Raw genomic sequence first — 19,963 nt, forward strand, 5'->3', positions numbered from 1 at the left:
GTAATATTAATACAGAAAGAAATGAGAAAAAATATTTTTTTTTTATAACTAAAAACGAGAATTGGAATTCTTGGTGAACGATGAACGATTCATTTTTGAAGAAGTGAACTAATCAGCTAAGTTCAGTGAAGTGATTCGTTCTTTAAGATTAGTTCGTTCGCGAACGACACATGACTACCCTGCATCTTCGCGAAGGGTATATTAACTTAGGTATGGAGTTTGTAACCACTTGAATGAGTCGTCTCCGGTATGGACACATATATATATTCTTATTCAGCATAAAACTCTGCGTTAATTTAGACATGTCCGTCCGCCTATACGACCGCACGATAACTCAAAAACGAATGAGAGAAATACAATTGAACTTTCACAAGTAATTTCTTTTGTGCCAAGGACGAACCCTACTGTAATTGGATCAATTCGGACAACAGGTTCGGGTAGCTGCCATGCAACTCAAATAGTTTATTTCAAATATTTTAAACATTATTAAGATATAAATATAAAATTTTGTACACATGTGTCCAATTACTGTCTACCTAAGCTCCAAAAATTTTAATGGGACGGATTTATCAGTGAAGTTTCTGTAAAATAGTTTCAATGGTTCAGGTAATTGCCATACAACAGTAAAAGTTGCGGGGTATATTTAGTCAGTTAATATGGTCGATTGAAACGTTTTTACTTGTTTTTTATATCCTGCACTTCGTGAAGGGTATATAACCTTGGTATGGATTTTGTAACTTCTTGCTCAGCGTAAAATTCTGCGTTGATTTAGACATGTCCGCCCGTCCGTCTGTCCGTCCGATCGCACGATAACTAAAAAACGAATAATGCAATCGACACCAAACTTTCACAAATTGCTTCTTTTGTGCCAAGGAGGAACCCTATTATAATTGGACTAATTCGGACAACGGGTTCGGATAGCTGCCATACAACTCAAAGAGTTTATTTTAAATATTTCATCAACTAATCAAGGCATAAATATAAAATTTTGTATAAATGTGTCCAATTATATTCTATAACGCATGCACTTAAGATCTTAATGGGATTTGCTCCAAAAGCAAATTTTTTATATTCGACAAAAGTCAGATTCTAAAGTAGACATATACTAAAGTCAGATTCATGAAACTTAGCAGCTATGTATCCAATTATAGGTCAGATATATTTCTGAAGTTTTAGTGAAATTGCTTGACAGATTCGGGTACCTGCCATGCAGCTCCAAAAGCTAATTTTAAATATTTGGAAAAAGAGTAAAGTCAGATTCATGAAACTTGGCGGTTGTGTATCAAATTATAGATCAAATATATTTGCGAAGTTTTAGTGGAATTGCTAGACAAGTTCGGGTATCTGCCATACAACTCCAAAAGCTAATTTTAAATATTTGGAAAAATAATAAAGTCAGATTCATGAAAATTTGCAGTTATGTGTCCAGTTATAGGTCAGACATATTTCTGAAGTTTTGGTTTAGGTGAAGTATATTTCTGAACTTTTGGTTGAATTGCGTGACAAGTTTGAGTAGCTCCCATACAAGTCCAAAAGCTTAATTTAATTATTTGGAAAAGGAGTAAAGTCAGATTCATGAAACTTGGCGGTTAGTGTCCAGTTATAGGCCAGACATATCCTCGAAGTCTCTATATAATGGTTTCTCAGGTTTGAGCATTTGCTATACAACAACGAAAGGTGCACAGTATCATTCAATCAGTTTGTACCGACTGAAACGTTTTTACTTGTTTTATAAACAATTGACTACTTTTCAGACTACCTGGTTTTATTTTATATTCTTCTCTTTTCAAAATTTTATTTCAGATACACATATGTACATAGATATGTACTTACAAAAAAAAATCCACTTTTTATTTATGAACCATTATTATTAGATTAAAATAATTGTAAGCGAGTTCTATATTTTCAGTAACAATATTAAGTGATTTAAAAAAACATTATTTAAAACTTGCACAATAGAGAAAATAGTTTTAAAAAACAAATTTTTATTTTAGCCTATGGAACCCCCCCAGTTCCAAAAAATGCTATAATAAAAAATTTAACTGAAAGTAATGGTAAACCTGAAGCACATTATGTTTGCGATCCTGGATATGAGATGTTTGGTTCACCTGTAATTCGATATAGTGAAAAAACGGGGTGGGACAATTTTAATTCTGTTTGTGCTGTTAACATTGCAACTGGAAAACCTACCAACCAAAGCTCTAGCAGTAGATTGGGTCCATCAAAATTTGCCAATGATGGGATGCTTGGAAATAAGGTAACATGCGGAACAAATACATACTAATACACTAATGTTTTGTGCTTTGAGTATTGTTACGAAATCTGAAATTTTTTAGAAAAACCTATCCAATGGTGTACTTACATATTTAAAAAATAAACCTTTCGACTTATTATTTTTTATAATTAAATTGTGAAATTACATTTAGTATCATATACATATATAAGTAAACAAAAAACGTGTTAAAACTTTCGGGATGAAATATTTTATGGTAATACATATATATGTACATATAATGGACTTTCTTTTGATTCCACAATACATATTTAGAAAGATTGTAGATACATATATGAAATACTATACGAAATAAATACTTACGAAAAGAATACCCTCATTTTCAAATATTTATGAAAAATTTCATAAATATGTACCTGCACGTTATCTGCTGTTTACTTATGTACATATGTACATGTAAATACATAAATTTTTCATAATCATTCAATAATTTTTTTAGTAAAAGAAACGGTAAACACGGAATTGACAATTTCAACCAAATGAAAATAAAAACAATTAAAATTAGATGAATTAAATAATTTGTTAAAGATAAAATATTACTCTTTATTTTTCATTTCGTAAATTTTATTTCTCAAAATATACATACATACACATATATGTATACATATCCAAAATAAAAAAAAGTTTACTTTTTATAAAAATTAATTGTAACATTAGTTTCTAGATCTTGATGTCTCATACATAATTGTACATAAATTGTCCGCAAAAAAAAATTGAAATTGGAAAAAATAAAAATAGTCAAAAGTCCGTTATATGAAAGAGACGTAGTTTTAATTTTTGGCTTCAATTATATATTTACGTTCAATAAACGATGTTTAAAGAAAAGCATGTACAATAGAAGCAAGCAGGCTGTTAGTATTTCTGTTGCGTTAGAAATATTAGAGAATAAAATTAAAATAAAAAAAAATATTTTGTTATTAAGTGACGTTGCATACAACGAGCTTTAAAAGTTTTATTTTCAATGACTATACATACACAAAAATAATTTTTGTTAATATGTACATATGTATGTACATACATATATGGAAGATAATCGTATAAAAATTTATTTTATAACTTTAAATTTGTAGAATCCAGATGGAGAAGAATGCTCAGAAACGCTGAAAGAAGTATCACCATGGTGGCAAATTGATCTGTTGGTTCCAGAAATAATAAATGCTGTACGAATAACTACAAGAACTTGCTGCGGATATCAATTGCAAGATTTAGAAATTCGTGTTGGAAACAGTTCAGATTTGCAGAAAAATCGACTTTGCGCTTGGTTTCCCGGCGCATTGGAGGAAGGAGTAACTAAAACATTTTTATGTGCAAGAGCTTCTGTTGGACAATATGTTTTCATACAATTAGTTGGTATAGAAAGCAGTTTAAGTTTATGTGAGGTGGAAATATTTAGTGAAAGTGCGATTCCAATAAATCGTTGCATTCGCCCAAATTTTATCGCAGACACATATGTTACTACATTTGCCAATACATGCTATGAGTTTCATACAACTTCAGGAAATAAATTTACTGAAGCTCAAAAAATATGCAAGAGGAACGGTATCTTTTTTTTGTGTATTGAGTTTTAGAATATTCTCTTAAAAAAATTATCCTTAGGCGGAAATTTAATAAACAATTTTCTTGGATCACCATCAAAATATGTAAACTCTGTACTAGAACGACGAAAAGGAACATTAAAAACAAATTTGATTTGGATTGGTGCTCAAAAGGATGAAGGAATTACTGCAAGATCATGGAAGTGGATCGAAGGTACAAACGCATTCTGCAATTATTTTTTTTAATTTGAAATTTGTTTTATTTTAAATGACATGTAGTGAAAATTTTTTGAATTCTTTCAAGGGAACACGATTTCTAAGCCACCCTGGGGTAAAGATCAACCAAATAACTACAACGGAGAGCAAAATTGTGTTGTCCTTGACGGTGGCAGAAACTGGCTTTGGAACGATGTAGGTTGTAACTTGGATTATTTACTCTTTATTTGCCAGTATGGTATGTAATTATATATTCAGTCAAGTTTTGAAAGCTTTGAAGCATGCATGCAATTTTAGAGCCCTACACTTGTGGGTCTCCGCTTTTAAATCAGAATTCAACTATAAGTAGCCATAATTTCACAATTGGAAAAGAAATTAGCTTTAATTGTTTAGAAGACAATGCATTGATTGGGCAAAAAACATTGAAATGCACTAAAAACGGATTATGGAGTGGTACACCACCCACTTGCAGTTGTAAGTATAATTAGATCTGAGTGACAAAACTTAATCTACATATGAACATAAATCAGCCTTATTTTACTAGACAGTCACAATTTTCAAGGTCAATTTTTTTTGTATTTTACTACATTATATACGAGTCTCGACATTTTTTGATTTTAAAAAATTAAAAAATTGATTTTTCATAAACTGGTGACAGAAAAAAGTATAACAAATAGTAAATTAGAAAAAGAAAGAAGTCTCCGAAAGTTTTTTGGTTTTTGGGTGAAAGCATAGGTAAAAGGGAAGAAGAAAATTAATTCCCGTCAACTCGATGAAAATTTTTAATTGCTGCCAATGGGTTATTTTTACATTGGAATTGATAAAATTATTCAATATTGCTGTTAAAATATGTAATTATACTTATGTATATACATACATCTTCTCCATTTTCTATAAATTTTATATATGTTTCAGAAACTTTTATGTTTCTCTCGACTATATATGATCAAAAATACGCGACTATATAAGTATGACGAAAAAACGTCAAAATAACATTATCTATTAGCCGTGCGTCTATTAGAATAGCAAATATTTCATCTCACACATTTTATGACGCGTCTAGTAGAATAGCAAGTATTTTATCTCACCCATTTTTGCGACGCGTCTAGCAAAATAAGACTGATACAGTTTGATGTGTCTTGTATTCAGTGCTCTTTGACAAGAGAGTTGTTTATAAAAGTTTCTCTTTTTTTAATTGTGATCGGCCTAATTCTTGCGCAACTAGTAAATCAGTAAGTACGATATACATATACAGGCTTTACATCATTTACAATTTGTACGAGTATACATATGTAGAAATTTTCGTTCTTTTCATGTGCTAGAAAGATTCCGATAACTTTTGACCTTAATTACCATCTCGGCATTGTCTCAGTCACGCAAAATTTTGATTCAATTTTTATATTTGGATATACATACATACAAGGATACATATTTGTTTTTCAAATATTTTCTCAAGTAACGTTTGGACAATTCTGATTCATTTCAAAATGTAGCAAGAAAAGTTTTAGTGATAATCAAAGAGGAATATATTTGTATAAGTTTATCATCCTAATTTAGTTGAACAGGTTGTTATAAAATATACAACATTTTGTGAAACAGATCTTAAAAAAGATACTTAAAATTTTTATTGTCTCATAAAAACATACCAAATACAATACTCAAATTTCACGCGATTAAGTTTAGTAAGAAACATTACAAAAAAAAAAATATCGAATACCTACATAGTTGTATCGAAATCTTAAAAAAGACTTCTACTTGTTTATAGCTTGAAATCGTATAAGCTCTTAAAATACTTTAATGGACATCTAAAATTTAATTTAATATAGTTAATTATAACTAATAACTTAAAAAGTCAAATTTTGGCAGACATCAATTGTGGTGAACTACCCAAATTAGAAAATGGCCGAATTGAGCTTAGCAAACCAAAAACAACTTTTGGAACAATTGCCATTTATACATGCAACGTTAATTATACAATTATTGGGGCAAATGAGCGACTATGTTCAAACAATGGTTGGTCTGGGGAGCAGCCATCATGTGTGTTCAATTGGTGTTCGGATCCACCAAATATTTTTGGTGGTGATGTTAAAATAGAAGGTAATCAACTGAATTCAAAAGCCGTATACACTTGTGATAAAGGATATGTGATGACGGGTGAACCGGTATTTCACAATATACATGTATTTACCTTTTTTAATACCCTTTTGTTTTCAGATTCTTGTATGCGAACTGGGTGGTAAATGGTCGGGGAGAGCACCAACGTGTAGGTTCGTCGATTGCGGGGCACCAGCTCGGCCAGACAGAGGGAGTGTAGTCCTAGTAAATAATTCCACGACTGTAGGATCAAAAGCTTTATTTTCTTGTGAAGAAGATTACTGGTTATACGGTACAAAAGAATTAATTTGCACTATTGATGGGAAATGGTCCGGCGAAACTCCATTTTGTGAATTAATTACTTGCGAGATCCCTCCAGTGCCTACGGGTTCCTACGTCGTTGGTTATGATTACAATGTGAATTCGATTATACAATATCATTGCGATCCTGGATATCTACTTAAAGGTCAACCTAAATTACAGTGCCTTAACAATGGAGAATGGAATGCTGAACCACCTTTATGTGAATGTATATACATAAATATAACGTTTAACAGCTGATTACACTATTTTATAATGAGAAATTTTATATTTCTAGATGTTGACTGTGGTTTGATCAAAAGTTTTCCCAATGGACATGTAGAGTACTCTTTTAATAAAACTTATTTAGGGTCGATTGCAAGTTTTACATGTAATAGTTCATATAAATTAGTGGGCTCGGAAAATATTACATGTTTAGAATTAGGTGATTGGAGTAATCCAATACCGCATTGTGAAGGTCCGTACATATATGCATAACGTATACCTATAGTTTATTTAAAAATTTTTGTGGCATTTTACATTCATTATTGTTTTTTCTTCAGAGATAAGATGTGTAGAACCAATTTTGGCTGCGCACAGTATATTATCTGTAACAGGTAATGATAGAATGTATGGAAGAACTTTGATTAGAACTTCAGAAGCGTCAAACCAAGCTCAAACATACAAGTAAGTATAAATTTTATATTATAACCCAAATGCGTTTTTTTTCTTCAAAAATGTGTTATTTCGCCAAATATGTACATACACACATATGTCGTTTTCGCGTGTAAATAAAGTTGTCTGCATGCCAATAAATTATTCTTTTTTTTTCAGCAAGTACTTTTTTCTAAAAAGTTTATTGAAAATTATGTTTAACGCATAAACAATATGTATAAAATCTGAAAATAGTGAATTTTTTTGCAAAAACCAATATTTTTCACTTTTCCAAAAAAAATTAAAAAAAAAAATTGTTATTAGGCTCACTGTGTCCGTTTACAAAACTTCTACGCCCTTGAAGATGGAGAGTTGAAATTTCACATGCACATAGATCTTTACTAGAAACTTAGTTCTGTAGAAGAAAATTTTTTCCTATCACCCCCTTTGAAAGTTATACCTCCCCTTAAACCCTAAAAATGGCATTAATTAACTATTTATTGCAGCGAAACCATAAACATTTTTTAAATTTTGCAAACGCAGGAAAATAGTGGGTGGCTTCCGAGGCATACCATATTTGAACTTTAAAAGAACAAAGTGGCCGTTAAAATTTACTATTATCTAAAGTCCGTTTTTCACAAATTTTTGATATCGTTTTTCTTCTAAACCGCAAGTTTCGTGAGAGTGAAATTTCAGCATCTTTTAGACATTAATAAATAGTTCAATTTTGTATCAGAAAATTTTTTTCCGCCACCGACCCCTCTAAAATTATCGCCTTTTGAATTTTATAAAATTCGAATTTTTGGCATCTTATATTTCCAAAGTTGTGCAATTTTTTGAATTAATCTTTCTTTTTTATATCAACCATTTTTTATTTAAAGACACATTTTTATATTTTTTTTAAACCAAATATTACTAAAATTTGTTATAAAATTGTAGAATTGGTGCATTGGCAAAATATCGCTGTGAAAGGGGATATAAAATTGTTGGAGATCCACTGGTGACGTGTAATGAAAGTGGAATTTGGAGTGGTGTTATACCTGAATGCTTATGTACATGCTTTATAATATAGTGCATTTCGATATATTTAAGAATTATCTTTTTAGATGTCGATTGTGGTAAACCCCAAAATATTTCCAATGGTAAGATAATTTTGGCTACAAATGCCACATATTACGGGGCAGTACTTTTATATGAGTGCCAGGAAAATTTCAAATTAAGTGGAGTTTCAAGGAGAATTTGTTCTCAAGATGGAACTTGGAGCCATGAAGAACCTGAATGTCAGAGTATTACTTGTGAAGAATTGAATCCGACCAATTATTTAGAAATCAGCGTAATGGAATCTAGAACGGTTGGATCAATCGTGAAATATAAATGTGTCAGAGGTAGAAATCTTTTAGGTAATAATACTCGAACATGCTTGAAGTCTGGTAATTGGTCTGGAAAGCCCCCACTTTGTCAACGTAAGCACTTTACATTTATGATAACAGTTAAAAAAATAATTTTTTACTGCTTAGCGGTTGATTGTGGAGTTCCTGAACAGATTGAGAATGGTCGCGTGATAGTTATAAACGAAACGACAACTTATGGCGGATCGGCTGAGTATCATTGTATACCAAATTTTATTAGATCAGGTCCGTTTTTAAGAAAATGTTTAGACAATGGTCAATGGAGTGGAGAGCAACCAGTATGTGGGGCTTATACATTCCAAGAATCTGAATCGCATTTAAGTAGTGGTGTAATATTTGGGGGCTCGTTTATAATTATTTTATTGATTATTATAACAGCGCTTTTTATATATAGAAATAAACAATTGCCAGTTAAAAATTCTGAAAACGTCCAAGCAGCAGAATCAAAAGAAGACAGGAGTGCCGCAGTGGTATCATATTCAGCTTTTGAATTAAGCAATTCTGCAGAAAATAATTTAAAAACCTCAAACGGTAAATTGGGAATAAATTAATAAAATTTTTAAGTTTTGAAATTTATGAACAATTATTTAAAACTTTTATTTTAAGTAACGTTTGCTTTTTTTGTTAGATAATGTTTACAACGACGCAGAGCAATGGCAATATGACACACCGTATGAAATTAAGAACAATGACGAAGTGTATGAACCTGAACCTTACAATGGTTTGAATTCGATTACAATAAATGGTTTAGCTGTGAGATAGTATTTATCATATAGGAATAATATGAATATAATGTTTTGTTAATGAGTGTGTATATTCATATGTATGTATGTATATGGATATTTTATACCCACATACAACTATATAGAAGTACGTAATTAAATAAATAAACATACTAAAACCCTAAATGTGCATTAGAAGTTATATATGTTTTCATCCCAATATCCATTAAAGTATTAGAAATTTAGAGGAAAATAAAAAAAAAATGGAAATAAAATTGCAAGAAATGAACAACGAAAATTTCTTCGTACAGCACAACATATGGGTGACGCAATCATTTAAACTAATCAAGGTGAAAAAAAAGTAATTTTCTTCTCGACTGGACTCGAACCAGAGATCTTCGTCTCCTAAGCAGACGCACTACCAGCTGAGAGATTTTACAGTAGTTATAATTACATTTTACTAATTGTAGTTTTAATTACATTTATAATTATCGTTTAATTACTATTGAAACCAAAAAATACCTTTAAATATATATAATATATTGCCTATTATATTTAGCTTTGGCCACGCTTTATGTGTACTTTACAATTGATTGCCCACGCTTTATGGGAAATAATACAATTGAAGCACAGATGGATGAGGTTGAACGGAAAGTTAATACATTTTTGTAGACTAAAAAAAATAAGAACTATACCTTATTATTATTTCCTTATAGATACATATACATATATGTAAATATAAAGCTTATGTAAAAACGTTGATTGAAAAATATTACAAACTCGAATAAGTTACAGCTCTTTAAACATTTTCGAAAGTGTAAATTCATTTGCTTCATTTATTCATAATTACTATAATTTTGACTTAATTCGTTATTCCTATGGAATATGTGTTTTGGTCACCATCTGAACAATGTTATTTCATATAAATATAAGTGTTACTTTAATTTAATTCATTTAAAAATTTAAATAAATTTGACAAAATGACAAAATAACATAAAAAGCAAGTAAAACCGTTTCAGTCGGTCTAAACCAAGTGAATTATGCCCTGCACCTTGACAATCTGAGTATGAAAACTTGTTTTTGAAATATTTCAAAACTTCAAGAATATTTAATATAAGTTTTTGCAGTGTGGCAGCTACCCGGACCTTTCAAGCAATTCAGCCAAAACTTTAAGAATATATCTGACCTATAATTGGACACACAACTGCCAAGTCTCATGAATTTGACTTTAATATTTTTCCAAATATTTAAAATTAGCTTTTGGACTTATATGGCAGCTACCCGAACCTTTCAAACAATTCCACCAAAACTTCAGAAATATATCTGACATCTAATTGGACACACGACTGAAAAGTTTAATGAATCTGACTTTATTGCTTTTTCAAATATTAAAAATTAGGTTTTGAATTCTATGGCAGCTACCCGAACCTGTCAAACAAATTCAACCAAAACTTTAAGAATATATCTGACCTATAAATAGACACACGACTACCAGGTTTTAGATTCATAAACCAGGTCATAGATTCAGCTTTAATATTTTTCGTAATATACAAAATTTGCTTTTGAAGTTGTATTGCAGCTATCACAAGTAATCATGAGATCTCAAAAACATTTAATTAATAGAGCTGTCATTTTACCAAATTTTATTTTAGAAAATTTCAGTACCGTAGGTTGAAGAGTTTATAAGATATAGCCAAATAACTTTCCAAGTTGTATGGCAGCTACCAAAAAGAGTCAAGCAATTTCAATGACTTTCAGCAAACAGAATAGCCCTTATAATATATTCGCTTATATTCGATCATATCCAATTTAAATAGTGTTTCTGGCAGTTACTATAATAAACCATTAGTGAAAATTTGATGAACTTAGTTCAATTAGTTTTTGAGTTATCGTTGATACGCACGGGGTCTTTTCATCTGCAAACGTTTTTCTAGGATAAAACTTTTTTACATATTGTTTCATAGTATTTCTAACTTAAAGGAATGTCTTTTCTTTAAATGTTCTTGTGGTTAAACAAATAATAAATCACAATTATTGGTATAAAATAGTTGGACAATTTTTCTCTTATAAAAAATGAAATCATTTTTTTATTTGAATGGATAAGTAATTTATCAGAATAAAATACAAAGCAAGAGAAAAAGATAATTGGCAGAATTTTTTTTTTTTGAAAATTCTGTTACTTGTTCAAATTTTGAAGCTCTTGAACAAGAACTCTTGAAACTACTCAAATTTGTATATAAATCCTTTTCTATAAAATTTTATCGAAGATAAATTAAACAAAAATATGTAAATAAATCAAAGTAAATTGCAAAAATTTCAATCATTAATATAAGCTTCGCGAAGTACATTCAACAATTGGTTGGTTTTACATTTTCATAATGGGAAATCTCTTGGAATTGTTCGATCATAATGGGAAATTTTTGAAAGAAAATTCTATTATTTTCGGAAGTTGCTCAAAAAACACATCCAAAAATGTTTTTATATAATATGAAAAGTAAAAAATCGTTGCTTTTATAGCAATAAAAGTTGGTTAATACTGTAATTCACAGTATAAAGCAATGTGAAGAACAATTTCTCGGCAATACCTCTGTAGCTCAGTTTGTGAAGCGTCCGCTTAGAAAGCGGTAGGTCACTGACGGTAGGTTTTCTGCCTTTAACTCGTTCCTTTGATTACGTCATCCACCTGTTCTGCAGTTGTATGAAGAAATTTTCATTAAGTTATTATTATTTTGTAATAGCACAATAATTATTAATTAAACAACTACACGTTGTATTAATAATTCAGTATTTATAAATAACATTTAGATAGTATGCAATGAGTTCGGTTTTGAGCTGCTCATATCAGGTTTTTTCTTTTAAGGTTTTTTCAACCCTGACAGACATGTTGCTGATCTTTTTGCCATATTTTTATACCGAAATAAAGACTAGTTTTAACATAATGTAGAAAACTTAACAGCAAAGTATTTACAATGTTTAGAAGAAGTATGGTAAATTCTTAAACGTCAAATTTTACAAAATCTGAGTTGTCTGAGTTTACGAATACTCTACTGCGTTTTTACTTTCAGTCAAAGTTTAAATTCTTAAACGTTTAAAAAAAGTCAATTAAGCGTCAAAATTGTAGATTTTTTTTTTACATGCAGACAGTCTGACGTAGTAATTCAGTAAATAAATTTGATGTATTGAGTGACTATCATTACGTTAAAAATAATATAAAAAATATTTTTTTTGTTAATTTTTAATATGTAAGTATAAAATTATTTTAAATCTAAAAAAAATTTTTTTTTTGTTTTGACGTTTACGGATGATCAAAATTCAAAGTCAATTACGGGTAAAAAGTTTACTACATTTCTGTCCGTAAAAGTTTTATACGTCAGACAGTTTGCAGACTGAAAACAAAATTTTGACGTTAAAGAATTTGCGGGTAGTTTGACTCATTCCAAGCCGTTAGTTTTCGTTTACATGTTACTTTCACTATTCTCAAAATATTAGATTTTTATTAAGAATAAATAGATGGTAATAGGAGTTGCTTAGGCAAGAAAGAAAAAAAATAAAAACAAACAAGTGTATTAAAAATAACGAACTAAAATAAAATAAAATTAAGTTAGGTGAAAGTTTTGTAATTTTCATTTTAATAAAAACAAAATTTATTTTTCATTTCATAAAACTTATAAATACATACTATTATATTGTAAATATGCTATTGTACATATACATATTTATTATGATGTAGTAATACAACCCAGTTTATATGGCTGCTTCAAGCGTGCATACTGAAAGCCTATTTTATGTCTATCTATATAAAAGATACAAAACTTGAAGCTTACTTGACTTAACATAATTTATAAGTAAACGTCAAAGCAATTTATGAAGAAAAAGAACGTATGCATACTAATTCATACTTTATCAAATATATTACTAATACGTGTGTATGTATATTCATACATACATATACACATATACACGAACAGAAATTTCGAATTTTTCTCAGTGTCGCATGGTTTCGAAGTTATGAGCATTTATTTACTTATATGTTGGAAGAATTTGCTACCTTTTTTCAACAGGCTGTAGTTCGAAAACAATTATATGTGCACCCTCCAGCACCCTTACAATTTTTGGCTGGAAATTAATCAAGAAACCATCCTGGAAACTATTTGCCACCTTGTGCGAAACACCTTGTTTAGATACTCGTATATATGTATGTGATTACATAAGAAGTACATATGCATTGTAGGAGGCAGGTTATACATAATTAACAAACTACTCGTATATATGTAATTAATATTTCTCAAATTTTCTCAAAAAAAAAACACACAAAAATCAAATTTATACATCGAAAAAAACAAATTAAAATTCAATCTTAAAAAGATTGAATTTTAACTTTTTCTAAGTAAAAATTTGATTTTGTGGGATATTTATGTTAAAAAACTAATTGAGCTGAGTTCACCAAATTTTCACAAATGACTTATTATATACCCTATTTAAATTGCTTATTATCGAGGTACTGGTTCGGGTACCTGCCATACGACTTCCAAATTTCCTTGGCTATGTCTCAGAAACTGTAAAAGCTGCGGTGTTGAAATTTGCACCAGCAAATACATTAGTAGGGCCAATATGTTTGGTGAAAGTCGTTGAAATTTCTTGGCTCAAAAAATTCTTCTATGGTTGATAGTTTTTCCAAAATACAATTTTTTTTTTTTTATTTTTTAGGTGTATGAAAAGAAAACTCCCTTTTATTCGGAATAAAATACTTGTTATTTTTGCTAATATATTTCGTGCGCTACATAAAGCGCGTATGTATCAAAGCTGATTTTCTTCTAATTAAGACGACAAACAATAAAATTAAAATCTATTAAAATTAGAAATATTATACCTGTCTTAATCAAATTATCTACCTGACTCAATCTAAAATTAATTTTTTTTTTATTTTTATTATAAATTACAAACTAAAATTATACCTGTTTAAAACTTTAAACCTTGTCAAATAATTAATTTAAGGGCCAAGTACCCGCGTTACCTTCGTCCGTGTACAGTACTACAGTCCGTGGCAGTCCTTGTTTGATTTGTATATCTGCATGCTTTCATGAATTTCTCTCCCGTGTTTTCCTTTTACCTCTTTTAATACTTTTAAGTTATCTTCCGTAATTATGTGATCCGTTTCATAAATGTGTTTTGCAACCACTGAATCGAAATTCTTGTTAAATCCTACTCTCCTTCCACGTTTTACCACTCTTAAATCTTCCTTAAGTCTTTTTGTAACGGGTCTCTTCGTTTGTCCTATGTAAAATTTAAATTTGATAAATAAACAACTAAGATTTGATAAATATACAACTAATTCCGACACCTTAAACTCAGCTAAGGATAAATTCAAGAAACATGAAAGATGCGGTGTGTACAAAATCAATTGCAATAATTGCAACAAAAAATTAAATTTTGGATTAAGTCAGGTATAAAATTTCTAATTTTAATAGATTTTAATTTTATTGTTTGTTGTCTTAATTAGAAGACAATCAGCTTTGTTATGTGCGTATGTAGCGCACGAAATATATTAGCGAAAATAAAAAGTACTTTATTGCTTGGCTCCATCTGGTATTTGACATACAACTTGAGAAGTTATTTAGTTACATCTTAAAAAATGTTCAACCTACAGTACTGAAACTTTGAAAAATAAAATACTGCAAAATGGCAATGAATATTCATTAAAAGTTGTTGAAATCTCATGAGCACTTGTGGCAGGTGCCATACAACTCCAAAAGTTATTTGCAATTACCTCAGAAATTATTGCAGCTTTAACATAGAAATTTCGTAAAAACAAGTCGTCGGCTGAGTGCTATTTTGATCCACACGCCACTTTCGAAATTCCTGACTTAAGACCACTTTCATAGGTTTTCGAAGATGATCTTTCAGTATATGTAATCAGATTTTCACTATCTCATTTAGTTTCGTAGATACTAAATTTTCATATAAATTTTAAAAAAAATTTTTGACTGCTATAATGATCCATGTCAAACAGAAAATTTTTTTGTATAACATGGATCATTATAGCACATAAACTGTAAAACATAATTAAACAATCCAATTTGGCTATTTACACTGCTCCAAATTTTTTTTTATCCGATGAATTATTTTTTAAATTATTCACCTTACTTATTTGTTTCACATATTTTATCGAAATTAAAATATCGTATAGAAGTTTTACTTTTGTTAAATGTAAGTAAGTTAGTAAATAAACTTTATTCATTCTAGTTAATAGTAATACAATTAATCATTTTAATACTAAATACAAAACTATATTACAAGCATATAAATTTTGATTAAAAATATATGTACATATAAATTTTTGAATTCAAATTCTTAAACATAAAATGATTCCTATTACATACATGTAGCATAGTTGCAATTTTTAATTTAGATAATTAGTAATTACAAAATCTTATATATGAAAAAAGCAATTTTGATTTAGTTCTAAAATATACATACTAACTAGAAGAATAAGAAAAAGCATTCATTAATACATGGAACCATAGTTTAATGCCATATATGTTTAAAAAAAAACTAAGAAATAGTGGAAACTGAACCAAATATAATATATGATTATGCTAAAGTTTTTAACAGATTCTCAATTTCGCTGTGGTCAAAGATTAAAAGCCAATATTTTTCTTTAGTTATAGGAAAATGTTCTTACGCCTAAGTAAAGTTATTGATTCCGGTAAAATATTAAACAAACGAGAAGACACAATATCATAAAAGTTCCGATAGTTCGTAGTACGAAATGCTGGAGTAATTACAAAGAACCTTTGATTAGAACGCAAATCATAGACATTAGAAATCCCACTGTTAAGATAGTCACCTTTCGTAAAAAAAATCTTCAATACTTTGTAATATGTATTGTAAGTGAAATGATGAAAAACAATTTAGATATAATAGCTTTACAAGAAATAAGATGGATGAGATATGGAGAAATAAATAAACCCGATTTCTCTATATATTACAGCGGGGATAATTTTAGATCTGGAATGTGCGGCACAGGTTTCATCGTAAATAAAAAAATAAAAAAGGCCGTAATAGCATTCACACCGATCAACAAGAGAATGTGTAGCATTAGAGTTAAGGGAAAATTTAATAATATAACAATCATATCTGTATATGCCCCTACAGAGGAAGCAAATGATGACGAAAAGGATGAATTTTATGAAGAATTGAACAATTTATGTGAAGGAATACCTTACTATGATGGGAACGGTATATACAACAAGTGGCTGAAAGATTTTCGTTGCACAATGAGACGAACGAAAATGGAAGGCGTTTATATTAATTTGCTAATGAGAATAATCTAAGAATAAGGAGTACAGCTTTTGAAAGAAAAAATATACATAAAGGAACATGGAAGGTTCCAGGAAGAAATGTAGTGAACCAAATAGATCATGTACTAATATCAAAGAGATGGGCAACATCAATAATTGATGTGCGAACTTACAGAGGTGCAAATTGTGACAGCGATCATTTTCTGGTCGTATCAAAATTGCGACAGTGAATCTCCAATGTAGTAAAGCAGAAAGGAGTAAAAAGAAGAAAATGGAATACGGATAATTTAAAAAATGAAGGTACAAATGAGAATTTCCGTAATATTGTAGAAAGAAGACTTGAAGGTGAAATAAATAACGCAAGAAGTATCGATGAAGAATGGGATCAGATGGAAAATGCGATGAGGAGAACAGCAGAAGAAATAGTAGGACAAACAAACAGAGCGTAATATAGAGTGGTTTGATCGGGAGTGCAAGGATGCAATTGTTATTAAAAATGCAGTGAAATACAAAATGTTACAAAGAAATACTAGGTTAAACCGAGAAAATTATAAGGAAAAAAGAAGAATCGCAACAAAAATCTGCCAAAAAAAGAAAAAGGAAATGTTAAAAAATAAGATTAGACAAATACAGACAGAATATGACGCACATTACGTAAGAAAGCTTTATAATGACATGAAAAAAGAGAAAAGTGGGTTTAAACCTAGACTAATAGCATGTAAAGATAAAAATTTCAATATAATATCAAATAAAAGTGATGTCCTAAAAAGATGGTCCTAGCATTTTGAGGAATTACTGAATATACCAATTACAGAAGATGACGGTGAAATTGCAAATATGATACAAACAGTAGAACAATTAATCCCTGCACCGGAGATTCAAGAAATCGAAAAGGCGGTTGAAAAACTAAAAAATAATAAATCACCAGGAGAAGATGGACTAACAGCTGAGCTGTTTAAATGTGGTGGTACCTTCCGCTCAAATAGAATACATAGCTTAATATTTAGAATATGGGACAGCAATTACATGCCAAAAAAATGGAAATTGGGATTATTATGTCCTATTCATAAAAGGGGTGATAAATTAATATGTGGCAATTATAGAGGAATAACATTGTTGAGTTGTGCTTATTAAGACCATATTATGAAGAAATATTAGGACAATATCAAGGTGGTTTTAGAACTGGTAGATCCACAATCGATCAAATTTTTATAATTAAGCAGGGCATGGAGAAATGCTATGAATATAATGTTGATTTGCATATATTATTCATAGATCTTAAACAGGCATTTGACAGCATAAACAGAAAGAACATTCCTAAAGTCCTGTTAGAGGTGGGAGTATCAAAGAAACTTGTTGAATTAATAAAAATGACCATGTATGAATCACAAGCAAAAGTTTTAATACGTACAAGACAGCGTATCAGATGAATTTAAAATAACAAGCGGAGTAAGACAAGGGGATACGCTATCAGCGCTAGTATTTAATATTGTACTTCAATATGCAATTGGAAAACTAGATAAAGGCGGCCACATTCTTATAAGAGCATATCAAATCATTGCATATGCAGATGACATTGCAATAGTTGCGAGAAGATTTTGCGATATTATAGAAGTAAAAAGAGTAGGTCTTAAGATTAATGAAAATAAAACTAAATTTTTGAAAATGTCCAGAAATGCAAGACGAAGACAATCACAAGATATACAAATACAGGACTATTTATTCCAAGGAGTGGAAAGTTTTAAATATCTCGGTGTAGTTTTATCCAATGATAATAGCATAAAAACATATATACAGAACCGAATTAAAGCAGGTAACAGGTGTTATTTTGCGAATAGAAAACTTATAAAATCAAGACTTTTAAAAAGAAATGTTAAGATACAAATATATAAAACTCTAATTCCTCCTGTTGTAACATATGGATGCGAAATATGGACATTGAATGCAGCGGAGGAAAACCATCTAAGAATCTTCGAACGAAAAATACTGAGGAAAATATTTGGTGCAATAAGATTAGAAAATGGAGAATATAGACGTACAAATAATAACGAAATTAATGATCTTATTAAAAATGAAGACATAATACGTTTTAATAAATCGCAACGTTTAAGGTGGACAGGACATGTTGTGCGAATGAATGAAAATTTGCCCCAATATAGAATTTTACAAAGCAGACCTACATTTAATCGCAACAGAGGAAGGCCAAGAACGAGATGCTTCAAGTCAGAAACTAGAAAATAGTGACTTAATAGTAAAAAAAGTGATAGTAAAAAAAGACTTTGTAATATAGCTGTCTAACCGGAAAATTTTTTAAAGATATAAACAATACTATGCTATGAGAATATCTATTCATACCTCATATATTTCTGATGACAGATTTTTGCAATATCAAAAGAGAACTAATTTTATTTCTGTAGGCACCCCCCAGCAACTCATACCGCAGCCGTACTGCAACTTAGAATGAAAAACACCTTAGTAAAACATTTTAAGCACGTCTACTGAACATAACTTCTTCAATTGATAGAAAAGTCTTGATGTACAGCGGAAATGTGTTTTCAGCTTAGAAGTATGTTGCGACCAATTAAATTTTCTATCGATAATGACACCAACATACCTGAAATTTTCAACTTTTTCAATACAAAAACACCCAGGACTGCAAATGAAAGTATCACCTGAATTCCCCTTAAACTCACTATTCTCAACAAAACGCTTACAATTAGAATCATGAAAAACAAAATCTACATCAAGATTGTTCTGCTGAGTGAGGTAAAAAAAATTAGTTTAGTTATATCACTTACCATTAATTTATGCTTAGTAAACCAGTTACGAAAAACGTGTAAATCATTAATAATATCACTAGCTAAGTTTAGAGGACTATTATAAGCTACAACAACGTCATCAGCAAAGGCTGTTAAATTATCTCGAAATTCCTGATTGAAAAATGAATTTATATAAATTAAGAACAGGACCGGATCCAGAACTGAACCTCGAGGTACACTCAAACTAATATTTTTATAGTCATTCTAGCAATTTTCAATTCTAACGCATTGTGTTCTGTCACTTTAATATGATATGAACCAATCAAAAATGAAACCACGAAAACCCAAGGCTGACATTTTTTGTAAAAGAATAGAATGATCTACCATATCAAAAACTTTAGTAACATCAACGAAATTAGCGGCACAATGTTTTTTATTATCCAAACCTTTGTTAATGTTCGAGCAAAATTGCAGAAGTGCGTCTTCGGTTGAGATACCATTTCTGAAGCCGAATTGTTTATCACTGAAGATATTTAACTTGCTCGAGTAATTTAAGACCTTACGCTCAGTAGCCTTTTCAAGAGTTTTTGAAATGGTGAACAGCAAAGAATTCGGCCTTTAATTGTTTGTATCTGTATGGCCACCCTTTTTAAAAAGCGCTACTATAACTGCACGCTTTA

The 19,963-nt window shown here is 30.0% G+C and overlaps 2 protein-coding genes across 2 annotated transcripts in view; both read left to right on the plus strand.

The window, feature by feature from the left end:
* The window catches only part of LOC129616492 (sushi, von Willebrand factor type A, EGF and pentraxin domain-containing protein 1), a 44,686-nt gene extending 35,277 nt beyond the window's left edge, over window positions 1-9,409 (plus strand). The window contains exons 2-14 of the mRNA XM_055532143.1: window positions 1,995-2,257; window positions 3,364-3,832; window positions 3,890-4,042; window positions 4,133-4,282; window positions 4,342-4,518; window positions 5,911-6,206; window positions 6,259-6,667; window positions 6,737-6,916; window positions 7,002-7,125; window positions 8,032-8,144; window positions 8,199-8,555; window positions 8,610-9,032; window positions 9,130-9,409. Coding sequence (XP_055388118.1) covers window positions 1,995-2,257; window positions 3,364-3,832; window positions 3,890-4,042; window positions 4,133-4,282; window positions 4,342-4,518; window positions 5,911-6,206; window positions 6,259-6,667; window positions 6,737-6,916; window positions 7,002-7,125; window positions 8,032-8,144; window positions 8,199-8,555; window positions 8,610-9,032; window positions 9,130-9,263 — 3,248 coding nt within the window. The 3' untranslated portion in view covers window positions 9,264-9,409. The remainder of the gene's footprint in view (window positions 1-1,994; window positions 2,258-3,363; window positions 3,833-3,889; window positions 4,043-4,132; window positions 4,283-4,341; window positions 4,519-5,910; window positions 6,207-6,258; window positions 6,668-6,736; window positions 6,917-7,001; window positions 7,126-8,031; window positions 8,145-8,198; window positions 8,556-8,609; window positions 9,033-9,129) is intronic.
* Window positions 9,410-16,119: 6,710 nt separating this feature from the next.
* On the plus strand, window positions 16,120-16,973 carry LOC129616498 (craniofacial development protein 2-like). Its single transcript, XM_055532149.1, has 3 exons — window positions 16,120-16,462; window positions 16,600-16,733; window positions 16,776-16,973. The coding sequence occupies exons 1-3, from the start codon at window positions 16,120-16,122 to the stop codon at window positions 16,971-16,973; spliced, it is 675 nt and encodes a 224-aa protein (XP_055388124.1).
* Window positions 16,974-19,963: the final 2,990 nt, after the last annotated feature.

Source organism: Condylostylus longicornis, unplaced genomic scaffold, assembly GCF_029603195.1.
Source record: "Condylostylus longicornis isolate FDR11 unplaced genomic scaffold, ASM2960319v2 ptg000226l, whole genome shotgun sequence".
NCBI classification, from domain to species: domain Eukaryota; kingdom Metazoa; phylum Arthropoda; class Insecta; order Diptera; family Dolichopodidae; genus Condylostylus; species Condylostylus longicornis.